Here is a 26,082-nt window from a genome sequence, read left to right as displayed (position 1 = left end):
ACCTCAGAATTCCTCAGTGGACCCTGGCATCTCAGGTTTGCGACCCACTCCTTCACTGAGACAGTCTGCTGGTGGATGCTCTCTTCCAATCTCTCCAGAGGCTTGCTGTTTTAAACGCCCCTCCATCAGAAGGTCCTCACAACAGATTCCTCGACCTAAGCTTGGGGCGCTCATCTCGATGGACACCGTACTCAAGGCAACTGGACCAGTACGGATCGTCAGTGTCACATCAATCTGTTGGAACTCAGAGCGATTTTCAATGCTCTCAAAGCTTTTCAACATCTTCTTCATGACCAGGTAGTCCTCATTCGGATGGAAAACCAAGTCGCCACGTACTATGTCAACAAACAGGGAGGGCCAGTATCATCCTCCCTTTGTCAAGAAGCTCTGAAGGTTTGGGACTGGGCAATTTGCCACAACACCTTCCTCAAAGCTGTCTACATCCAAGGGGCGAAAAATTGCTTGGCAGACAACTTGAGTCGTCTTCTGCAACCTCACGAATGGACACTCCATTCCTCACCTCTTCATCACATTTTTTCACAGTGGGGAATGCCTCGGATAGATCTCTTTGCAGCTCCCCACAACCACAAACTGCCTCAGTTCTGCTCCAGGATATATTCTCCTCATCGCCTCGAGGCAGATTCTTTTCTTCGGGAATGGATGAATCTCTTCCTGTACGCATTCCCTCCATTCCCTCTTTTTCTCAAGACTCTTGTCAAGTTGAAGAACGATCATGCCACCATGATTCTTATTGCTCCTCGGTGGCCGAGACAACCTTGGTACTCCCTTCTACTTCAACTCAGCAGCAGGGAGCCTTTCTTCTACCAGTTTTTCCATCTCTGCTTACACAGAGTCATGGATCTCTGCTTCATCCCAACCTGTAGTCTCTACACCTTACAGCTTGGTATCTCTCAACATAACTCCTCTTCAGTTTTCTCAACCTGTAAGAGAAATTATAGAGGCTTCTAGCAAGCCTACCACAAGACAATGCTATCACAATAAATTGACAAGATTTTCTACGTGGTGTTTTTCTCACGATAAGGAGCCTCAACATTTCCTCCTTATCTTCTGTTTTAGATTACCTTTTGCGCTTATTCGCCTCTGGCTTCAAGTCTACATCGATCTAAGTTCATCTCAGTGCAATTGCTGCTTTCCATCAGCCTATTGAAGGGAAACCCCTCTCTGCTCATCCGGTGGTTTCCAGATTCATTAAAGGACTTGTCAAGAAGCTCTGGAAGTTTGGACTGGACAATCCGTCACAACACCTTCCTCAAAGCTGTCTACATTCAAAGGGCTCAGAATTCCTTGGCGGACAACTTGAGTCGTCTTCAACTTCACGAACAGATTCGTTCCTCTACGCATTTCCTCCATTCCCTCTCATTCTCAAGACTCTAGTCAAATTGAAGAACGATCATGCCACCACCTCAGAAGCGAAAATCCATGCAGGACGTACTTCTTGAACGGAGAAACTTTAACTAGGACTTCAGCAGAACGAGATTTAGGAGTAATCATCAGTGCAGACATGAAAACTGCCAATCAAGTGGAGAAGGCTTCATCTAAGGCAAGGCAGATATTGGGTTGTATCAATAGAAGTTTCTTCAGCCGAAAGCCTGAAGTCATAATGCCGTTGTACAGGGCCATGGTGAGACCTCATCTGGAGTACTGTGTGCAATTCTGGAGGCCACATTACAGTAAAGATGTGCGCAGAATTGAATCGGTTCAACGGACGGCCACCAGGATGATCTCGGGGCTCAAGGGTCTCTCGTACGAAGAGAGACTGAACAAATTGCAGCTCTACACTCTTGAGGAACGTAGGGAGAGGGGAGACATTATCGAAACATTTAAGTACCTCACGGGACGTGTCGAAGTGGAAGATGATATTTTCTTTCTCAAGGGACCCTCGGCCACAAGAGGGCACCCGCTCAAACTCAGGGGCGGAAAATTTCATGGCGACACCAGAAAGTATTTCTTCACAGAGAGAGTGGTTGATCATTGGAACAAGCTTCCAGTGCAGGTGATAGAGGCAGACAGCGTGCCAGACTTTAAGAATAAATGGGATACCCATGTGGGATCCCTACGAGGGTCAAGATAAGGAAATTGGGTCATTAGGGCATAGACTGGGGGTGGGTAAGCAGAGTGGGCAGACTTGATGGGCTGTAGCCCTTTTCTGCCGTCATCTTCTATGTTTCTATGATTCTAATTGCTCCTCGGTGGCCGAGACAACCATGGTACTCCCTTCTACTTCAACTCAGCAGCAGGGAGCCATACCTTCTACCAGTTTTTCCTTCTTTGCTTACACAGAGTCAAGGATCTCTGCTTCATCCCAACCTGCAGTCTCTACACCTGACAGCCTGGTACCTTTCAACATAACTCCTCTTCAGTTTTCTCAATCTGTCAGAGATATTTTAGAAGCTTCTCGAAAGCTTACAACTAGACAATGCTATCACCAAAAATGGACTAGATTTTCTACATGGTGTTTCTCATCATAAGGAGCCTCAACATTCCTCCTTATCATCTGTTTTGGATTATCTTTTGCACCTATCCAACTCCGGACTCAAGTCTACATCCATTCGAGTCCATCTCAGTGCAATTGCAGCTTTTCATCAGCCTATTGAAAGGAAACCCCTCTCTGCTCATCCTGTAGTTTCCAGATTCATGAAAGGACTTTTCAATGCCAAACCTCCTCTCAAACCGCCTCCTGTGGTTTGGGACCTCAATGTTGTCCTTTCTCAACTCATGAAGCCTCCATTTGAACCAATTGATAAGGCTCATTTGAAGTACAGTGGTACCTTGGTTTACGAGTATAATTCGTTCCAGAAGCATGCTCTTAAACCAAAACACTCGTATATCAAAGCAACTTTTCCTATAAAAGTTAGTGTAAACTTGAACAATTCGTTCCACATACCCAAAAACTTAATTACCATTAGGACGCCTCCACCGCTGCCTCTGCCACAGACCCATCCACGCGGCTCCTCCAATTCTCCTCCTCTGCTGCTGTTTGCTGCCTCTCACTGCAAGTGGTGCTCGCTAAACAAACGCCCCCACCGCCACCACAGAGCCCGACTGGACATTGTTGGTTCTGCCGCTCCTGAACGCTGCACCCCCCCCCCCCCCCCCGAATGCCACTATCCCCTCTGCTGGGACTCTCAAGTGCTGGCTCACTCCTGCCTGACCCACCCCGACATCCATGCTCCCCGACTCCCATGCTTTGGTTACTGATCCACCATTCACTGTGTTCCATCATGACAAGGTGGTTCTTCGTACTCATCCGAAATTCCTACCTAAAGTGGTCTCGGAATTTCATCTCAACCAATTTATCGTACTTCCAGTGTTTTTTCCAAAGCCTCATTCTCACCTTGGATAATCAGCTCTTCATACTCTGGACTGTAAACGTGCTTTGGCCTTCTATTTGGAACGCACCAAACCACACAGAACTGCTCCTCAACTTTTTGTCTCTTTTGATCCAAATAAGTTGGGACATCCAATTTCTAAACGCACCATCTCTAATTGGATGGCGGCTTGTATCTCTTTCTGCTATGCCCAGGCTGGATTACCACTTCACAGTAAAGTCACAGCCCATAAAGTCAGAGCAATGGCAGCTTCTGTAGCTTTTCTCAGATCGACACCGATTGAGGAGATTTACAAGGCTGCTACTTGGTCCTCGGTTCATACCTTCACTTCTCACTATTGTCTGGATACTTTGGCCAAACAGTATTACAAAATTTATTCTCCTAAGTTGCCAACACTCCCACCATCCCATTCTGGTTAGCTTGGAGGTCACCCATATGTGAGAATACCTGCCTGCTTGTCCTGGGATAAAGCACAGTTACTTACCATAACAGGTGTTATCCAGGGACAGCAAGCAGCTATTCTCACAACCCACCCACCTCTTATGTTCCCTGGTTGGCTTCTCTGCTAGCTATCTGGGCGGGAAGGCACTCGTGCATGCGTGGTGCGGGCGACTCGAAACTTCTAGTTTCTTCAAGCAAGTCTGCTTGTGAGGTGTTCACATCGAGGCTCCGTTGGATAACGTCACCCATATGTGAGAATAGCTGCCTGCTGTCCCTGGATAACACCTGTTACAGTAAGTAACTGTGCTTTATGTGAAGTGGAGTATTTTAAAATTTCTTTTTACCTTTGGAGCTCTACTGAGGTTTTTCTCCACTCCTCTACATCAGACCTGTCATTGATATAGCCCAGAAATACAACATTAAAATCCATTCCTATGCCGATGACATCCAGCTGCTCCTCCCACTAGGCTTATATTTGTATCTTAAATTTATATAGCTTTAAATTGTTCTGGCTGTGAGCTGACATGCTAATGTAATAGCTCATATCTTTTCATTATTATTTCAAAGGTATTTAAAATGAATTTTTATTCTTAAATATCTTTTATTGAAATGTTTGTATGTAAAACAAGAATAAACAGCAATGAACAGGTGAAAACTAGTCTAGTCTAGTCTTCAGTTTATATACTGGATCATCTCCTAACGGAGCTTGACTCGGTTCACAAATGATTAAAAACCAGAATACATAAAAATGAGAGCATGAAAAAGTGAATGTTACAATGCTATCAATTCGTTAGTTCAGTAGGTAAGCCATTTAGACATTGTGTAAACAGCAAAGTTTTTAGGACTTTGAGAAATTGTTGTAGCTGGCCTATCAATCTAACAGAGTCAGGAAGTTACAGTGCTTGTGCTTGTAGTCCATTTCAAGTTACAGTGCTGTGCTTGTAGAGATGCATGGAAGTGGGATTTCAGCTTGAAAAAGAAAACTTAAATGTGATTTGTATATTCTTTCTTTCTTGCAGGTGTATAAGTCTGTATATCTAGCTTTCCATGTGTTAACCATTTACATCAGAAAGACCTATGCATTTGGAATATGGTGCCTAATTCCTGCTCGCTGGTGGTGTTTGTACCATTACTTGTTCTATGCTTTTTGATGACTTGGACACAGGCAGACAGTAAGTTTTTTTTTGTCTTTCATTGTAGAACTATTGAATTATCTATATCAGTGTTTTTTAAAATGTGGTACGCTTGTTGGGGGTAGGCGGCCTGGCCAAGATGGAGGATATTCCTGCCCGTCCATAGAAGCTGCCACTGGTGGGGATCTCGCCTTCCTGTCCGCTCCCTGCTGCTGCCGGGGATCTTGCCTTTCTGCTTGCCCCCTGCCGTGGCTGGGGATCCCTCCCTGCCCACCTGTCTCCCCCCCCGCAGCCAGAAGCTGACCCAGTTCTTGTTTGAGCTGCACTCGCTCCTTCAGTCTTCAGTGGCACTTCTAGCAGGGTGGCACAGGCAGTGATTTCCACACTGCACGTAAGTAGCTGACCCGGAAACCTTTTCTACGATGACAAAGTTGATGTCAGACGAAAGGCTTGTGGGTCAACCATGTGCAGCTTGTGAATTGCTGTCTGTACCGTCCTGGCTTTGGGTGGGCAGGGTAGGCGGGATCCCTGACGGCGGCAGCAGCTTCTATGGATGGGTGGCTACTTACTTGCAGGGAGGGGGGTATGAACATGGGACACAGAAGGGAGTGAGGAAGGGGGCACTAACGGGATATAGGAGGGAGGGAATAGAAAGGGAAAATTGTTGGGTATGAGTGTATGAGTGAGAAGGAAAGATGGTGGCACATGGGGAAAGGAAGAAAGAGGAAAATTGGTCATAGAGAGATGCATGTGGGAAAGAAGGAGAAATGTTGGATATGGTGATGGAGAAGGGAACAGAGGGACAGATTGAAGGGAATTGCAAGGGGTTATGTTGAACATAGTGATGGATGAAGAGATGTAACATTGTGCTGGAGAGGGGTGATAGAAGGAGAAATGGGGCATGGGACTGATGGACAGTGGTAAAAATGCAGCACATGATCCTGGGGATGAGAGAGGGAGAAATGTTGGATGTGACAGTAGAGGGAGTGGGAGAGATGCCTGGATTAGAGAATGACACGAAGACAAATTTTTCCCCATCCTCGCAGGAATTCATTTTCCCATCCCATCCTGGTGAGCTCTTTTCCTGCCCCTGCCGCATTCCTGCAAGCTCTGTCCTTGTCTGCACAAGCCTCAAACACTTTAAAATCATAAGTGTTAGAGGCTTGTGCGGTTAAGGCAAAACTTAAAGAAATGGGATAGGGACTGGGACAGTGACAAAACTCATGGGGATGGGATGTGTAAATTGAGTTCCTGTGGGGACGGTAACAAATTTGTTCTTGTGTCATTCTCTAGCCTGGATCTCTCAAGACAGATGGACAGAGAGAGAGAGAGGGAGACTTGTTGCCAATAGGGGTGGAGGAGAGAGGAAGAAAAGTTGGACTCGTGGAGGGACAGAGAAAGATATTTGGGGGAGGGAATGAGGTCCAGAGGAGAGGAAGCATGCAGGAGGCAGGAAGTGTTGGACTCCTTCGCTGACTGATCTTTTCAACAAGTTTTTGGAGTCGGAAGTGGTACCAGAGGACTGGAGAAGGACGGATGTGGTCCCTCTCCACAAATAAATTGAGTGTATCATTATTTTGAATATATTAAATATTATATTTATTTCATACTCATCTTAATTAATTTAATTTAGTTTTATTTGACACTTACTCATAAGCTGGAAATGATTATATAAGGTGAGAGGGAGATGGGGATTACGGATCTATTAATTTGTCCCAAGTTCACCATAAATGATTATTTTGGGGGTGGGGAAGGATAGTGGGGTGGATGTGCTCCTGGATGTGTGTGTGTGGGGGGTTCTTTTTCTTATTTTGGGAATTGTGAAAATAAAATTAAGGATTACAATTTGTATGTGTATCTGTTCAAACTAAAATGGCTTTAAAATTATATTCACTAAATGTAAACGGACTCAATCACCCTATCAAAAGGAAAAAGGTTCTTAATTTCCTGAAAAGCCAGCAAGCAGATATTTATTTCATACAGGAAACTCATTTAGCAGCAGTGGAGGCGGTTAAATTGGAGGGAGGATGGATAAAACATTGTTTTTTTACCCCAGTAGTAAGTAAAGGCAAGTGTAGCAATCCTGATTAATAAGAAGATCTCTGCTAACTTTGATAACTTTTGGGCTGATCCATTGGGTAGATGGCTCTCTGTTAATATGACTTCAGGAAAATATAACTGACGCTGCTTAATATTTACACACCTAACACTAATCTGGCGGATTAATTTAAAGATCTCCAACTCGGACCGCTGCTGTTAAATGTATTTATAAATGATCTAGAAACAGGGACGAAGTGCAAAGTAATAAAATTTGCAGACGACACCAAACTATTTGGTGGAGTTAGGTCTAAAGAGGATTGTGAAGATTTACAAAGGGACCTGAACAAACTAGGGGAGTGGGCGACGAGATGGCAGATGAAGTTTAATGTAGAGAAATGTAAAGTCTTGCATGTAGAAAACAGAAACCCGAAGTACAGCTATACGAAATGGACTTGGGGGTAATAGTGGATGAGACAATGAAGCCATTGGCACAGTGCGCAGTGGCCTCTAAAAAGGCGAATAGAATGCTTGGAATAATCAAGAAAGGTATTACAACCAGAACGAAAGAAGTTATCCTGCCGCTGTATCGGGCGATGGTGCACCCGCATCTGGAGTACTGCGTCCAGTATTGGTTGTCATACCTTAAGAAGGATATGATGATACTCGAGAGGGTTCAGAAAAGAGCAACGCGATTGATAAAAGGTATGGAAAACCTTTCATATGCTGAAAGGTTAGAGAAACTGGGGCTCTTTTCCTTGGAAAAGCAGAGCCTTAGAGGTGACATGATAGAGATTTACAAGATCATGAAGGGCATAGAGAAAGTGGAGAGGGACAGATTCTTCAAACTTTCGAAAACTACAAGAACAAGAGGGCATTAGGAAAAATTAAGAGGGGGCAGATTCAGAACTAATGGTAGGAAGTTCTTCTTCACCCAGAGAGTGGTGGACACTTGGAATGTGCTTCCAGAGGGTGTGACAGGACAGAGTACGGTATTGCGGTTCAAGAAGGGATTGGATAATTTCCTAAAGGAAAAGGGTATAGAAGGGTATAGATAGGATTAATATACAGGTCCTGGACCTGATGGGCTGCAGCATAAGCGGATTGCTGGGCATGATGGACCTCTGGTCTGACCCAGCAGAGGCACTGCTTATGTTCTTATGTTAAATAATTCTGTCATTGGCTACGCCTAATTTAATCGTAGCTGGAGACTTCAATGCTGTCATGGATCCAATAATGGATAAACAACTTATTAGACAATTAAAAATCATTAGGTCTGGATAATCTTATACACACATGTGGGTTAAAGGATATATGGCGGATTTTTCATTTTAATGTTCAAGAATTTACATTTTGTTCCCAAGTTCATAAATCTTTCTCAAGAATTGATTATTTTTTGTTTCTGGTCACTTAGTTCAACAGGTTGCAAAGCCAGTATAGATTCAATCATTTTATCAGATCATGCTGGAATTTGGATAGAATATCAGTTCACTGAAGAAGATTCTACTAGACCTGTATGGAGATTCAATAATACACAGCTTGCAGACTCAAACTTTCTTGAGGAAATTCAAGTTAAAATGACTGACTATTTTCAACTCAATACCTTGGAGGAAATCTCTTTGGAAATTCTTTGGGATGCTTTTAAGGCAACTATATAAGGGCAGATTATTTCATATATGACACATGTTAGAAAATTACTCAGATTGGAATTTTCAAAATTGAAACAAAATATTTCGATTTTAGAATCACAATTGGCTTTAAAATGGGAACAAGGTACTTTGAATGCCCTGTTAAAAGCTAAATATAATGAGATTTCCTCATAATTGGCTAGGAAAGATTTGTTTTGTCAACAAGCTGTGTATTATGGGATCTTGAATAAAGTGGGAAGAGTAAGGCAAATTATCTTAAAGCTAAAATGAGGAAAGTAAAGATTGCGGCCATTACTGACGAAAAAGGTAGAATTTCTACCCACGTTGCAGATGTTTTTAAAATCAATTTCTGGATTATTATAAAGCTTTAATATAAATTTCTGGATTATTATAAAGCTTCTGAGCTCTATTCAAATAAAGAAAATGAAGGAAGAAAATTTTTAAATTTAATGGGCCAAAAATTCCCGAGCATGTAAAGGAAAGTGGAAGTAAGGAAGAAGTAAGTCTGACTTCTGTGGTAAGCAAATTAATGGAAACGTGAGAAAGGTGAGGTTTCTGGAAACCTGTGGATTACAGGACCAGAGGCAACATGGATTCAACTAGAGGTAGGTCTTGTCAGACAAATCTGATCAATTTGACTGGGTGATCAGAGAATTGGATAGAGGGAGTGCGCTAGATGTGGTGTATATAAGAAGGTGTGAATAACATGAAGAAAGACCTGGCAAAGCTTGAAGAATAGTCTGAAATTTGGCAGCTAAAATTTAATGCTAAGAAATGCAAGGTCATGCATTTAGGCTGCAAAAACCCTAGGGAACAATACAGTTTAGGGGGTGAAGAACTTATGTGCACAAAAACAAACAACGAAGGAGACCAGATGGTGCTCAATCTTATTGATTAAACAGACTCGCCCACCCCTGACGTCTCCAGCCAAACTCCCCCCATAAAAGGGGACGAGCCAACGGCACGCAGCCGTTCGGCGCATGGCGAAGGCGAGCGGCAAAGGCGCTCGCCTTAGCGAGAGCGCATTTGCGAAGAGCCTTTAGAAGAGCCAAACTACACAAGACAGTGATACCTTAGGGCAGTGTTTTTCAACCGCTGTTCCGCAGCACACTAGTGTGCCGCGAGATGTTGTCTGGTGTGCCGCAGGGCCGCCGGGCCCGGAGCTGACAGGGGGCTCGAGGCAGGGGCGCCAGTAGCTCGCCAAAGCAAAGTGAGTCGATCACCCAGGACTCACTTTGTCTTGGCGATCTAATCTATCGGGCCAATCAGTCTTCCTCTCCCCGACGTCAATTCTGCAGTCGGAGAGGAAGTTCGGGCCAGCCAATCGCTGCCTGGCTGGGCGGAACTTCCTCTCCGATTGTAGAATTGACGTCAGGGAGAGCATGCGTCGGCGTCGGCTTTGGGGCCTGTTATCCATTAGTGGGTCCTGTTCCCCGATGGCAGCGGCAGTGGCAGTGGCTTGGGGAACGGCAGGGAGAAAGAAAGAAAGGGGGCAGGCAGGGAAACAGAAGGAAAGAAGAGAAACAGAAAAAAAGAAAGAAAGGTCAGGGAGAGAGGAAGAAAAAGTTGGGGGAGGGAATGAGGTGTGGAGGAGAGAAAGCATACAGGCTGATAGAAGGGAAGAAAGATTGGATGCACAGTCAGAAGAAGAAAGTGCAACCAGAAATCACCAGACAAGGTAGGAAAAATGATTTTATTTTAAATTTAGCAAAGTGGAGGCAGTATTACCACAGTTTTCAAAGGAATTTGCCCAAATAACTTAATAGTTAACTGGGTAAATTCCCAGAGATGAAAACTTCCCTTCACTTACTATGCACAGTTCTGAATTTATATCTGCTGTCTATATTTTACAATATGGTCACCTTTTACTAAACCGCAATAGTGGTTTTTAGCGCAGGGAGCCTATGAGCGTCAAGAGCAGCGCTGGGCATTCAGCGCAGCTCCCTGCGCTAAAAACTGCTATTGTGGTTTAATAAAAAGGATGGAGGGTATATTTGTCTATTTTTGTATGCTATAAAAACCAAATACAGAGAGAGACTGAGAGCTGTTGACGAAGAGCTACGTGTGTGTCTTTCTTCGATTCCAGCCAGAATATCAGCTTTGTGTTCAGCCAAACAGGCCCAGGTTTCGCACTGAATAAAGTATTTTATAATTTTTATAATTTTTATTTCATAATAAAGTAATTATAAAATACTTTCTTTGTGTTTATTTGATTCCTATTCAAGAGAATTACTTTATATATAGTCAATATAGGCAGAGAGTTAAATTTTTTAACATTTTCTAATGGTGGTGTGCCTCGTGATTTTTTTCATGAAACAAGTGTGCCTTTGCCCAAAAAAGGTTGAAAAACACTGCCTTAGGGCAACAAGCAGACCTCTCAAACACACTATCCCTTCACCCTAATCGTGGAGTGGGGCAAAAAAATACACCTTTGAAAGATATTTAGTAACATAGTAAATGATGGCAGTTAAAGACTTGAACGGTCCATCTAGTCTGCTTATTAGTTATACCCATTAAATATACATGATTAAATTAACTTGTCTCTTTTTTGATATTTCTGGGTCATAGACTGTAAAGTCCACCTGGTATTGTCCTAGGTTCCAAATTCTGAAGTTTCCGTTCAAACTCACTCCAACCTAACCAACCATCCTGTCTGCAGAATATCTACCATAAATCTGGCCAGTAACATCCTCATGTTTCAAGTTACTGGAGTTCCCATTGATGCTCTCCCCAGCCCATCCTACACCAAATCACCACATATGGGACACAGACTGTGCAAGTTTGTCCAGTACCGGCCTTAGTTCTTTAATTTACATCCTTCGTTTTCTAATTAGAGATCCTCTATTTATCCCATGTTTTTTTAAATTCCATCACCGTTTTTCTCTCCACCACTTCCCTCGGGAAATCATTCCAGGCATCTATCATCCTCTCCATGAAAAATAATTTCCTAACATTGCTTCTGTGTCTTCCTCCCCGCAACCCCAATTATGCCCTCTAGTTTTACCCATTTCTCTTTTCTGCAAAAAATTTGGTTCTATATTAATACCTTTCAAGTATTTAAACGTCTGTATCATATCTCTCCTGTCCTTCCTCTCCTCCAGGGTATATATGTTTAGGTCTTCCAGTATCTTCTCATGCTTCTTTTGGTTCAAACCCCTTACTATTTTTGTCACCTTTCTCTGCGTTCAGCAAGATTCCACATGAACGTCTACTTTGAAAAATTGCAAGCCATGGAATTGAGGTTGAAATATTCACGTGGATTAAAAACTGGTTGGCGGACATTCATTGCATTTTGACCTCTCTGGAATATGTGGCTTATCGTCGTGTGCCTTCCCTGTTGGTTAGCTTTGACGCCGAGAAGGCCTTTGATAGGGTCTCATGGATGTTCTTATTTGCTACGCTCCACAGATATGGGTTAGAGAGCTATTTCTGCTCTTTTTGGTGAATAGGCTGCTTTCTGAACCTTTTGAAATTCAGGGTACGAGACAGAGCTGTCCTTTATCGCCACTTTTGTTTGTGTTTACTTTGGATCCTCTCGTTTGAGACATTTTACAAAACCCTGATATAAGTGGGGTGGCCATCGGTCCGGTGGCCTTTAAGTTATTGGCATTTGCAGATGATCTTCTGGTCTATCTTACACATCCTGTTATAGCCTTGCCGGCTCTCCTGTTGGTGATAGCTGAATATGGAGATTTCTCTGGCTTTTGCCTGAATCTTGATAAATCTTTGGCCTTTTCTACGCTTCCGGAGGTTCGAAATGCTTGGCCTGGGGTCTTCACGTTGAAATGGGCATATGGGGCCTTCTGATACTTGGGTTTTCAGTTGAAATGCGAAGTTATAAAATTTGCAGATGACACAAAACTATTTACTGGGGTTAGGACTAAAGAGGACTGGGAAGATTTACAAAGGGACCTGAACAAACTGGGAGAGTGGGCGAAGAAATGGCAGATGAACTTTAATGTAGAGAAATGTAAAGTCTTGCATGTAAGAAACAGAAACCCGATGTACAGCTATACGATGTGAGGGTTGGTAATGGGTGAATGTAGCCTAGAAAAGGACTTGGGGGTACTGGTGCAGCGGCTTCTAAGAAGGCGAACAGAATGCTAGGTATTATCAAGAAAGGTATTACAACCAGAATGAAAGATGTTATCCTGCCGTTGTATCGGGCGATGATGCACCCACATCTGGAGTACTGCGTCCAATATTGGTCGCCGTACCTTAAGAAGAATATGGCGATACTCGAGAGGGTTCAGAAGAGAGCGACACGCTTAATAAAGGATATAGAAAACCTTTCATATGCTGAGAGATTAGAGAAACTGGGACTCTTTTCCCTGGAAAAGCGGAGACTTAGAGGGGACATGATAGAGACTTACAAGATCATGAAAGGCATAGAGAAAGTGGAGAGGGACAGATTCTTCAAACTTTCGAAAACTATAAGAACGAGAGGGCATTCAGAAAAATTAAAAGGGGACAGATTCAGAACTAATGCTAGGAAGTTCTTCTTCATTCAAAGGGTGGTGGACACCTGGAATGCGCTTCCAGAGGGTGTGATAGGGCAGAGCACGGTATTGGGGTTCAAGAAGGAATTAGATAATTTCCTGAAGGAAAAAGGGATAGAAGGGTATAGATAAAGGAATACTATACAGGTCCTGGACCTGATGGGCCGCCGCTTGAGTGGACTGCTGGGCATGATGGACCTCTGGTCTGACCCAGCAGAGGCAATGCTTATGTTCTTATGATTCCTTTGGCCTCTTCCCTTACACAGGCTAACTTACATTTATTTTTTGATGTTACTCGTCAGCGCCTGGTTCAATGGAGGCATTTCCCCATTTCAGTTCATGGTCGCATTCAATTTTTTAATATGGTTTTTTTTCCTAAATGGCTTTATGTTCTGCAAGTGTTGCCTGTCCGTCTCTTATGGAAGGATCTTAATAGGTTGTATCAGCTCGTCTCTCACTTCATCTGGGGGGGGGGGACGGAAGCCTCGCATGGCTTTCCGTTATTTGGTGGAGTCTTGGTCGAGAGGTGGTATGGCCATTCTTGATATGCAGAAATATAATCTAGCTTGCCTGCTCCGCTATTTTGGGGGATTGGATCTTGGACCGACAGGACTATACTTGTTTTGATTATGAATTCGTTTTCTATTCCCCCTGGAATTTATCTTCATTGTTGCATGCTCCTCGATCCTCCCTTCCTTCCTATTTGCGATCCATTTTTTATTGGGCTCCTTACGCGATAGTTGGAAACTTTTGGTACTTGGGCTAGGGGGGAGTCTGGGGGGTGTCTGATTTACTGCCTCCACAGGGGAATCTTCAGTTTCTCCCTGGCCGCACTTTTGCCTCCTTCCGTCATTAGGCCCAGTTGGGTTTGACTGTGTTGGAGCATATCCTCCAGCCAGATGGTTTTCTTCCTCCGTGGCGTACTTTTCAACTTTGTGATGGGATTCAGGCGGTTGATTTTTTTTTTTTTGCTCATTTACAGTTAGATCATTATGTGCGTTCTCTGACGGGGGATGGTCTCCAGATGGGGTTGGGGAACCGGCTTTGTGCTTTTTTCAGCCAATTTGAGGAGGATGGCTTGTCTGTTTCTGCGCTGCATCGGGCGTTGTGTTCTCTTGACCTGCCTCGGGCATGGGAATCCTTATGTGCTCGCTGGGCTCCAGAGCTGGGCTTAGGTTCCACGGATTTGGATATCGGCTGTCTTATACAACGCATTCTGACCCTTTCTGTTTCGGCTGAACTCTGAGAATGTCAGTTTCAGGTGCTTCATCACGCCTACTTTATGAGGGTTCAACTTTTTCATGCTAGTCTTGCAGAGTCTGCACAGTGTGAGAAATGCACAGGTGCTCCTAAGTCTTTTCCCCATGCTTTCTGGAGTTGTCCTGTCATCCAGGCTTTTTGGAGGCGAGTGGTCCGCTATTTGGAACTTTTGTTGGGCAGTTTTATTCCTCTTACTCCGATGGGGTTTCTTTTGGATAAATATGAGGCTTTTCGCTTCCCTTTAAGTAGGGGCCGGCTGTTTTTCTGCAAGGCTGGGTTGGTGGCTAAGAAAATTATTTTGGGGGAGTGGATCTCGGATCGAGCCCCTTATTGGGCTTGGCGTAACCGCTTACATGTCTTGATGATGCTCGAGAGGGGTTGGGTGTGTCATTCCCTGCACCAATCCAAATTTTTTTTTTGCTGGTCTGGGGACCTTACATATATTCTTTGTCGCATAGGACCCATAGCATGATTCTGAATACCTTGCCGGGTTAGACTGAAAGACTCAAAGTGATGGGGGTTGGTGGCCCCGGGATGGCCTTTCCTCTACTTGGCCTATTTATTAGGTTGTTGTTTTTTTAAATTCTTTTCTTTTCATTTTCTTTGATGCTTGAAGGTCTGTTTATTTAATTTCATATCTTTGGTGTTTTTATTTGGGGTGTGGGGTCTTGGGGGAGGGGGAGAGGTCATACACATTGTCTTTTGGGGCTCATCAGAGACCAGGGCCTTGAATGGTATACTTTAGCAGTGGCGTACCTAGCATATGTGACACCCGGGGCCCATCATTTTTTGACACCCCCCATCTATATGAAAAATATGATTTTTAGTAACAATCCACATATCGCACAACAAGAGTGTACCTAGAAAAAGGCAGCATCTTAAACACTGCAGTGAGCACTAGAACACTAACACATACATTGTAAAACTAAACAAGCCAGATCCTGCACAGTCAATTGATCCTGTACAGTCGATGCTATCAGAAAGTCATATCCCTTTCATACACACAGACAGATACACCCTCGCCCAATATGGAATAATCACAAACTAAAAATAGATATATGTAGACAAAAGTTAAACTGAACTGCCAAGAAACCAGACTCTGCATACAATGTATTACTGTTTTTGTGGTGTTGTGGTGTTGCATGTCCTCTAATACTGTGCAAAATATAAAGACAGTAGATGTAAATTTGAAAAAACTGATACATAACAATCACCACTTTACAAATTAACAAATAAAAATAAAACAAATAATGGGAAATAAGAAAATACCATTTTATTAGACTAATCCCCGTAAGCTCGGTCCCCATCCCTGCAAACCACCTGATTCCATCCACACAAGCCTTGAATTGTTTTATATTGAACTTATATTAAAGTATAAAAAGAAACAATATTCTGTACAATTGTCAATTTATAAATCAGCGTCTTCTCCCCACTCTCTCTCCCCCATTTCCCTTCAGCGTCCTCAGCCCACTCTCTCTCCATTTTCCTAAAGTGCACGCACATAAAAACAAGCAAGTAATTTTATATCATTTTCATTCTATTCATTCATAGAAATTAAACATAAGAACATAAAAATTTGCCTCCGCTGGGTCAGACCAGAGGTCCATCCCGCCCAGCGGTCCGCTCCCACGGCGGCCCTTCAGGCCTATCACCTGTGCAGTGGTCCCTGACTATTCCTATAACCTACCTCAACTCCTATCTGTACCCCTCAATCCCTTTATCCTCTAGGAACCTATCCAAACCTTCTATGAAGCCCTGTAACGTGCTCTGGCCTATCACGGCCTCCGGAAGCACGTTCCATGTGTCCACCACCCTCTGGGTAAAAAAAGAACTTCCTAGCATTTGTTCTAAACCTGCCCCCTTTTAATTTCTCCGAGTGCCCCCTTGTACTTGTGGTTCCCCACAGTGTGAAGAATCTGTCCCTGTCTACCTTTTCTATGCCCTTCAGGATTTTGAAGGTTTCTATCATGTCTCCTCTAAGTCTCCGCTTTTCCAGGGAGAATAGCCCCAGCTTTTTCAACCTATCAACATTTGAGAAGTTTTCCATACCCTTTATCAGTTTAGTCGCTCTTCTCTGGACTCCCTCAAGTACTGCCATGTCCTTCTTGAGGTATGGTGACCAGTATTGGACACAGTAATCCAGATACAGGCGCACCATTGCAGATACAGTGGCATGATGACTTCCTTCGTCCTGGCCGTGATACCCTTCTTAATGATACCCAACATTTGGTTTGTTTTCCTTGAGGCCGTCGTGCATTGTGCCGACGCCTTCAATGTTATGTCTACCATCACCCCCAGGTCTCTTTCAAGGTTACTTACCCCTAGCAGTGATCCCCCATTTTGTAGCTGAACATCGGGTTCTTTTTCCCTACATGCATGACCTTGCATTTCTCTATGTTAAAGCTCATTTGCCACTTTTTTGCCCACTCTTCCAGTTTCGTTAGGTCCCTTTGCAGGTCCTTGCAGTCTTCCGTGGTTCTAACCCTGCTGCAGATTTTGGTGTCATCCGCAAATTTTATAACCTCACATTTTGTTCCCGCCTCCAGGTCGTTAATAAATATATTGAACAGGAGCAGTTCCAGCACCGACCCCTGCGGAACTCTGCTCGTGACCCATAGCCAGTCTGAGTAGTGGCCCTTTACTCCAACCCTCTGTTTCCTGCCTGCCACCAGTTTTTGATCCATTGGTGGACATTCCCTTGCACCCTGTGGTTCCACAGCTTCTTAAGCAGCCGTTCATGGGGTACCTTGTCAAAGGCTTTTTGGAAGTCAAGGTAAATGATGTCTATAGATTCCCCTTTATCAATCTAGCTGTTTATTCCCTCAAAGAAGTACAGTAAGTTTGTGAGGCACGACCTTCCCTTGCAGAAGCCGTGCTGGCTCGCCTTCAGCTGTCCATTGTTTTCTGTGTTCACAGATGCTGTCCTTAACCAGTGCTTCCATCATCTTTCCCGGAACTGAGGTCAAGTTCACCGGCCTGTAGTTTCCCGGGTCACCCCTTGAACCATTTTTAAAGATGGGCGTGACATTTGCTATTTTCCAGTCCTCCGGTATCTCCCCAGTTTTTAAGGATAGGTTACATATTTGGCTAAGTGGTTCCGCTATTTCGTTCTTTAGTTCTTTGAGTACCCTTGGGTGGATGCCGTCCGGACCCGGTGATTTGTCGCTCTTTAGTCTGTCTATCTGTCGGAGGACATCCTCTTGTTTTACCTCTAGTTGGACCAGCTTTTCATCCTGATCCCCATTTATGATCTCCTCGGGTTCTGGAATATTGGATGTGTCCTCTCTCGTGAAGACCGAAGAGAAGAACTTATTTAACCTGTCAGCTATCTCTTTTTCCTCCTTTACCACTCCCTTCTTGTCTCCATCATCCAATGGTCCCACTTCTTCCCTGGCCGATTGCTTCCCCTTTACATACCTGAAGAACGATTTGAAGTTTGTTGCTTCCCCCGCCAGTCTCTCCTCATATTATCTTTATGCTTTCCTAACCACTCAGTGACATTCTCTTTGGTGTCTTTTGTGTTCCTTCTGATTGTCCTTTGTTTGGTCCTTTTTCCATTTTCTGAACGATGCTTTCTTGTCACTTATTGCCTTTTTCACTGCATTTGTTATCCACACTGGGTTTTTTGTTCGATTCTTTTTGCACCTTTTCTTGAACCTGGGGACGTACAGGTTCTGTGCCTCATGCACCGTGCCTTTGAGTAGGGACCAGGCTTTTTCTACGGTCTCCATCTTCCCTAAGTTGCCGATGAGTTTCTTTCCCACCATTTTCCTCATGGCATCGTAATTCCCTTTTCTGAAATTGAGTGCTGTCGTTGTGGTTCTTATCACCTTTGATGACCCACTTTCTAGCTTGAATTGGATCATGTTGTGATCGCTGTTTCGTAGTGGCGCTAGTACCGCCACCTCCTTTGCGGGTCCCCCTAGCCCGTTGAGGTCAAGAGAGGCATCTCCCCGTGTTGGTTCCGTGACCAGCTGTTCCATGAAACAGTTCCTTATAGCCTCCAGGAATTTGGTCTCCCTCGTGCAGTTTGAGTGTCCAATACTTCAGCCTATCCCAGGGTTGTTGAAGTCCCCCATCACCACCACACTTCCGCTTTTGCATACCTGCCTCAATTCAGCCTCCAGGTCCTGGTCGATTTCTTCCGGTTGTCCAGGTGGGCGATAGTACAGTCCCAATTTGATGTTTGCTCCAGATCCCCCTTGTAGCTTAACCCATAGTGATTCCAAGCCGTCCGCCTTTACTGTTGTTTCCATCCTGGTTGAAGGAACGGAGTCCTTTATATATATCGCTATTCCTCCACCCTTCTTGTGTGTCCTGTCTCTCCTATAGAGTTTGTACCCTGGTATGACCACATCCCATTTGTTGTCATCAGTCCACCATGTTTCTGTTACTCCAATTATGTCCAGGTCCTTTTTACTGTCTATGACTTCCAGCTCTCCCATTTTGGCTCTTAGGCTCCTAGCATTAGTGTATAGGCAGTTTAAGTCTCGGTTGTTTGCCTTCCTCGCTGGTTCTCCTCGTGGTTTGGCGCTCCTGCCGACTCCCTCATGGGTTGCCGGCCCCCGAGCCTTGTTACGTTCATCCCCATCTTGCGGTGTGTCTGTGTCGTCCTCAGCCTGCTTCCCCATGTTTGGATGCCCCTCTGGCTCCTGTTGTTCTCTCTTAATCCTGCTTGCTAGGATCATTTGTGCTTTGGGCCCCTGCATTGTGTCCTTGGGTCCTTTTTCCAAAAGTTCCCACTCAGTCCCGAGCCCTCTTTTACAATCCCCTGGTTCAGTATCCTTGTTTAATACTTTGGTCTGATGTGTCGAGGGCAGATCAACTCTCGGCTTTCCCCTTCTCCTAAGTTTAAAGCCAAGTCTATGCCGCTCTGGACGTTGCGTGTCAGCATCCTCGTCCCAGCCGTGCTCAGGTGCAGTCCGTCCCTCCTGTAGAGCTTGTTCTTTCCCAGAAAAGTTGTCCAGTTCCGTACAAAGTGGAAGCCCTCCTCTTCGCACCATCTCCTCAGCCAACCGTTTATTGCTTGCAGCTCGGTCTGCCTCCTTGCATCTGCCCTCAGTACTGGCAGGATCTCTGAGAAGGCTATCTTCCTTGTCCTCAGCTTCAGTTTCCTCCCCAGGATCTTGAACTGCTCAGTTAGTGTAGTCCTGTTGTAGTTCCTCCTGCTGACGTCATTGGTTTCAACATGGATTATTACTGCTGTCTCCTCCATTTCATCTCCTTCCAGGATACTCTAAATCAGTGGTTCCCAACCCTGTCCTGGAGGAACACCAGGCCAATTGGGTTTTCAGGCTAGCCCTAATGAATATGCATGAAGCAAATTTGCATGCCTATCACTTCCATCATATGCAAATCCCTCTCATGCATATTCATTAGGGCTAGCCTGAAAACCCGATTGGCCTGGTGTTCCTCCAGGACAGGGTTGGGAATCACTGCTCTAAATAATGCCAGTCACATAACAAAACATGATTTTACAAAAATAATTCCCTGCACAGTCAAGCCTGCAAGGATTACTAGATGTCTTTCAGCAGCTCCCCTCCCTCCCTCCCCTTACTTTCATGGCCAAGTCAAAATGATCTTCCAACAATAAAATTTTAAAAACACAAAGTACACTACGCAGAGAAAATATTAATTATCATTTATATTCCGCGGGTTTTCAAAGAGGTCAAGGCAGATGACTTTATGCAATGTTACCTCAGTAACAACTATATAAAATTAGACACATATACCCCCTCCCTTTTTACTAAACCGCAATAGTGGTTTTTAGCGTAGGGAGCTGCGCTGAATGCCCCACGCTGCTTTCGACGTTCATAGGCTCCCTGCGCTAAAAACCGCTATTGCGGTTTAGTAAAAGGGGGCCATAGTGCAAAATATAGACAGTATATATAAATTCTCAAAACGGACACATTTTGATCACTAAATTGAAAATAAAATCATTTTTCCCTACCTTTGTTTGGTAATTTCATCAGTCTCTGGTTGCACTTTATTCTTCTGACTGTGCATCTAATATTTCTTCCCTTCTTTCAGCCTCCTGTATGCTTCCTCTCCTCCAGACCTCATTCCCTCCCCAAACTTTTTCTTTATTTCACCCTGCCCCCTTCTTTCTTTCTCTCTCCATGCCCCCTTTCTTTCTGTATGTCTGTCTGTCTCTCCGTGCCCTATTTCTTTCTTTCTTTCACCCTGCCCCCTTCTTTCTTTCTCTCTCCCCCTTTCTTTCTCTATTTGTCTTTCTCTCTCTCTCTCTCCGTGCCCCATTTCTTTCTTTCTTTCATCCTACCCCCTTCTTTCTTTCTCTCTCTCCATGCCCCATTTCTTTCTTTCACCCTATCCCCTTCTTTCTCTATCCATGCTTCCTTTCTTTCTCTGTCTGTCTCTTTCCCCATACCCCATTTTTTTCTTTCATTGTTTCACCTTGCCCCCTTTCTTTCTTTCTTTCTGGTTCCCTGTCCCCCCCTTCTTTCTTTCTGGTTCCCTGTCTCCCCCCCTTTCTTTCTCCCTGTCTTCCCCCATGCCACCGCCATTGGGAAACATGCTGCTGCCACCACCGCTGAGAAAGGCTGCCACTGGCCATCGGGAACAGGCTGGTGCCGAGTTCGTCCTGCTTCTCTTCCCCGCGGGGCCAACCAACTCTCGCCGCCTGATGTCAATTCTAACGTTTGAGAGGATGTTCTGGGCCAGCCAGGCAGCGAGTGACTGGCCCAGAACATCCTCTCTGACATCAGAATTGATGTCGGGCGGCGAGAGTTGGTCGGCCCACGGGGAAGAGAAGCAGGGAGGGAGAACTCGGCGCTGGCCTGTTCCCGATGGCGGCAGTGGCAGCCTTTCCCCGGCAGTGGCCTATTCCCTGTTGGGTGGCCAGCTGTTCACCTCCTTGGGGCGTGCACTAAGGGCGGACCAGGGAAGTTTCGTGGAGACGCCAGGAAGTACTTCTTCACGGAAAGAGTGATTGAGCATTGGAACAAGCTTCCAGTGCAGGTGAGCAAGGCCAGCAGCATCCCAGACTTTAAGAATAAATGGGATACTTATTTGGGATCCTTACGAGGGTCAAGTCAAGGAATAGGGTCGCTAGAGTATAGACTTGAAGGAGCGGGTCAGTAGAGTGGCAGTATGATTAAGGGGGTCAGTAGACTTAAAGGGGTGGGCAGACTTGATGGGCTATAGCCCTTATCTGCCGTCATCTTTCTATGTTTCTATGTTTCTGCCTCCCCCTTGGTAAGCCATTGTACTTTTACTTTGGTATAGGTTTGACCACCTCAATTCGGGGGGTTGGGATATTTGCTCTCTTGAGTTTTTGAGCTGCTGTTAACTTTTTCATGTGTATGCATCATGTTTACTGCATTCTTTCTAATTAGCCTCTATTGGATGCTACTTTTGGATTTGCTTATCTTCCTTTTGTAGTGAGGGATAGTGATCAGAGGTGCAGGGTTGGGTGCTGGGTGGGGGAGGGGATCTTGGGATTGGGGGTATTGTGTTGTATACTCTCTTGAACTCTTGTATCTCTAGTTAATGTACTTGTTGTTTTTCTGGCTTGTTCAATAAAAAATTGTTTCAACTAAAAAAAAAAACTGGTTGGCGAATAGGAAACAGAGAGTGGGGGTAAATGGACAATACTCGGACTGGAAAAGCGTCACGAGTGGAGTGCCGCAGGGTTTGGTGCTTGGGCCTGTGCTCTTCAACATATTTATAAACGACCTAGAAATTGGTACAACAAGCAAGGTGATTAAATCTGCGGACGATACAAAGCTTTTCAGAGTAGTGAGGACACAGAAGGATTGCGAAGACCTATAACGAGACATAAACACACTCGAGGAATGGGCCGTGAAATTGAAGATGAGGTTCAACGTGGATAAGTGCAAGGTGATGCATGTTGGTAACAAAAATCATATACACGAATACAGGATGTCCGGTGCTATACTCGGAGAGAGCCCCCAGGAAAGAGACTTGGGAGTACTTGTAGACAAGACAATGAAACCGTCTGTGCAATGTGTGGAGGCAGCAACAAAAAGGGCGAATTGAATGCTAGGAATGATTAAGAAGGGATCACAAACAAATTGGAGAAGGTTATCATGCCCCTGTACTAGGGCATAGTGCGCCCCCACTTGCGTCCTGGAGTACTGCATCCAACACTGGTCGCCGTACATGAAAAAGGAATAGTACTACTCAAAAGGGTCCAGAGAAGAGCAACAAAAATGGTTAAAGGACTGGAGGAGTTGCCGTACAATAAGAGGCTAGAGAAATTGGGCCTCTTCTCCCTTGAGAAGAGGAGAATGAGAGGGGACATGATAGAAACATTCAAGATATTGAAGGGAATTGACTTAGAAGAGAGAGAGAGAGAGAGATTGTTCATCCTCTCCAAGGTGGAGAGAACAAGAGGGCACTCTCTAAAGTTAAAAGGGGATAGACTCCGTACAAACGTAAGGAAATTCTTTTTCACCCAGAGAATGTTAGAAATCTGGAATGCTCTTCCAGAGGCTGTTATAGAGGAAAGCATCCTGCAGGGATTCAAGAAAAGGTTAAATAAGTTCCTGCTGGGCCAGAACATACGCAGGTAAGGCTAGACTCTAGTAGGGCACTGGTCTTTGATCTAAGGGCTGCCGCGTGAGCGGTCTGCTGGGCACGATGGACCACTGGTCTGACCCAGCAGCAGCAAATCTTATGTTCTTATGAGTCTCTATATCCTTCACCAGATACGGCCTCCAAAACTGAACACTAAACTCTAAGTGCAGTCTCATTAGTTAACTATATAAGGGCATCAGAACATCCTTTCTTCTGCTGGTCATTCCTCTTTCTTCTTCTCTCTTCTTCTTTCCTCTCACTTCTTCTGATGGTTATTTCTCATCCATCTGGCTACAGCTACCGCCTCATCACACTGCTTAGCTGCCTTTAGATCCTCGGACACAATCACCCCAAGGTCCCCCTCTTCTCAGTGCTTATCAGCCTCTTGCCTCCCAGCAGACATGGTTCCCTTGGATTTTTACCCCCCAAATGCATCACTCTTCTTCGCATTGAATTTTAGTTGCCAAATATTAGACTTTTGCAGATCCTTTTTCATGTTTTCTACTCCCTCCGGGGTCCACTCTGTAACAAATTTTGATATCTGCCAGTGGCGTACCTAGGGTATGTGGCACCCGGGGCCCATCATTTTTTGACACCCCCCCCATCTATATGAAAAATATGATTTTTAGTAACAATCCACATATCGCACAACAAGAGTGTACCTAGGAAAAGGCAGCATCTTAAACACTGCAGTGAGCACTAGAACACCAACACATACATTGTAAAACTAAACAAGCCAGATCCTGCACAGTCAATTGATCCTGTAGTCAATGCCAACTGAAAACTATGTTCTTTTCATACACACAGAACAGAGATAAACCCTCGCCCAATATGGAATAATCACAAACTAAAAATAGAAATATGTAGACAAAAGTTAAACTGAACCGCCAAAAAACCAGACCCTGGATACAATGCAACACCACAAAAACAGTAACACGTGTCCTCTAATACAGTGCAAAATATAAAGACAGTAGATGTAAATTTGAAAAAACTGATACATAACAATCACCTCTTTACAAATTAACAAATAAAAATAAAACAAATAATGAGAAATAAAAAAATTCAATTTTATTGGACTAATCCCCATAAGCTCGGTCCCCATCCCCGCAAACCACCTGATTCCATCCACACAAGCCTTGAATTGTTTATATTAAAGTATTCTGTACAATTGTTGATTTATAAATCAGCGTCTTCTCCCCACTCTCTCTTCCCCATTTCCCTTCAGCGTCCTCAGCCCACTCTCTCTCCACTTTCCTTCAGCGCACGCACATAAAAACAAGCAAGTAATTTTATATCATTTTCATTCTATTCATTCATAGAAATTAAAGTCTAAATAATGCCAGTCACATAACAAAACATGATTTTACAAAAATAATTCCCTGCACAGTCAAGCCTGCAAGGATTACTAGATGTCTTTTAGCAGCTCTCCTCCCTCCCTCCCCCTTACCTTTGTGGCCAAGTCAAAATGATCTACCAACAATAAAATTTTAAAAACACAAAGCACGCTGTACGCAAAAAAAATGTTAATTATCATTTATATTCCGTGGGTTTTCAAAGAGGTCAAGGCAGATGACTTTATGCAATGTCACCTCAGTAACAACTATACAAAAATAGACAAATATTCCCCCTCCCTTTTTACTAAATCGCGATAGCGGTTTTTAGCGCAGGGAGCTGTGCTGAATGCCCCACGCTGCTCTCGACGCTCATAGGCTCCCTGCACTAAAAAACGCTATTGTGGTTTAGTAAAAGGGGGCCATAGTGCAAAATATAGACAGCATATATAAATTCTCAAAACGGACACATTTTGATCACTAAATTGAAAGTAAAATCGTTTTTCCTACCTTTGGTAATTTCACCAGTCTCTGGTTGCACTTTATTCTTCTCAATGTGCATCCAATATTTCTTCCCTTCTTTCAGCCTCCTGTATGCTTCCTCTCCTCCAGACCTCATTAGAAACATAGAAAGATGACGGCAGAAAAGGGCTACAGCCCATCAAGTCTGCCCACTCCATTTACCCACCCTATTAAGTCTGAGTGCTAATGACCTAGTTCCTCCCCAAACTTTTTCTTTGTTTCACCCTGCCCCCTTCTTTCTTTTTCTCTCTCTCCATACCCCCTTTCTTTCTGTATGTCTGTTTTTCTCTCTCTCTCCGTGCCCTATTTCTTTCTTTGTTTCACCCTGCCCCTTTTCTTTCTTTCTGGCTCCCTGTCCCCCGTTTCTTTCTTTCTCCCTGCCCTCCCCTATGCCACCACCATTGGGAAAATGCTGCCACCGCCACTAGGGAATAGGCAGCCACTGCCGCCATCGAGAACAGGCCGATGCCAGTTCGCCCTTCTTCTCTTCCCCGCGGGGCCGACCAACTCTCGCCACCCAACGTCAATTCTAACGTCAGAGAGGATGTTCTGGGTCAGCCAGGCAGCGATTGGCTGGCCCAGAACGTCCTCTCCGACGTCAGAATTGACGCGGGTGGCGAGAGTTGGTCGGCCCCACAGGGAAAAGCAGGGAGAACTTGGCGCCAGCCTGTTCCCGATGGCGGCGGTGGCACTGAAGTGGCTAAAGAGACGCAGTTTGCCTGCCTAGGGAGAACACTGGAGGGTGGCCAGCTGTGCACCCATTGGGGCGTAAACCCGGGGTGGACCGCCCCACCCCATCCCCACCTTGGTATGCCACTGTCTGTACCTCACTCCCTCCCTATGACCAAAAATTCTCCTTTCTTCTATTCCCCGTGTACACAACCATCTCTTTCCCTCCCTTCCTCTCTCCCAAGTCCATGCCTTCTGTGTCCAAAAACACATTCCCTCCCCCACCTCAGCATCTCTTTCCCTCCCTTCCTCTCTCCCAAGTTCATGCCTTGTGTCCAAAACACACTCCCTCCCCCCTTTTGTGTTCTGCGTTTGCCTCCCAGCCCATCTTAGCAACTTTCTCAGCAAAATGGAGCTCGAGCCACGAGGCTTGTCTTCTATTTCCTGCCTGTTCTGCCGTACACACATAGCCAACCGGAAGTCTTCCCTGACGTCAGCGGGGAGGCTTTGCTTAAGCCCTCCCTCCGACGTCAGCGCTGACATCGTGGAAGACTTCTGATTGGCTATATGTGAGCGGCAGGGCAGGTAGGAGCAGAAGAGGAGCCTCGCAACTCGAGTTATATTTAACCCTG

At 44.7% G+C, this 26,082-nt stretch overlaps 1 protein-coding gene across 1 annotated transcript in view; it reads left to right on the top strand.

Annotated features, from left to right (window-relative positions):
- The window catches only part of PTPRF (protein tyrosine phosphatase receptor type F), a 953,410-nt gene that overhangs the window by 98,489 nt on the left and 828,839 nt on the right, over positions 1–26,082 (top strand). The window contains exon 4 of the mRNA XM_033915537.1: positions 4,811–4,963. Within this exon, the coding sequence (XP_033771428.1) occupies positions 4,882–4,963 (82 nt within the window). The 5' untranslated portion in view covers positions 4,811–4,881. The remainder of the gene's footprint in view (positions 1–4,810; positions 4,964–26,082) is intronic.

This window comes from Geotrypetes seraphini, chromosome 12 (assembly GCF_902459505.1).
Source record: "Geotrypetes seraphini chromosome 12, aGeoSer1.1, whole genome shotgun sequence".
Classification (NCBI taxonomy): domain Eukaryota; kingdom Metazoa; phylum Chordata; class Amphibia; order Gymnophiona; family Dermophiidae; genus Geotrypetes; species Geotrypetes seraphini.
This window is presented reverse-complemented; position numbering and strand designations above follow the sequence as displayed.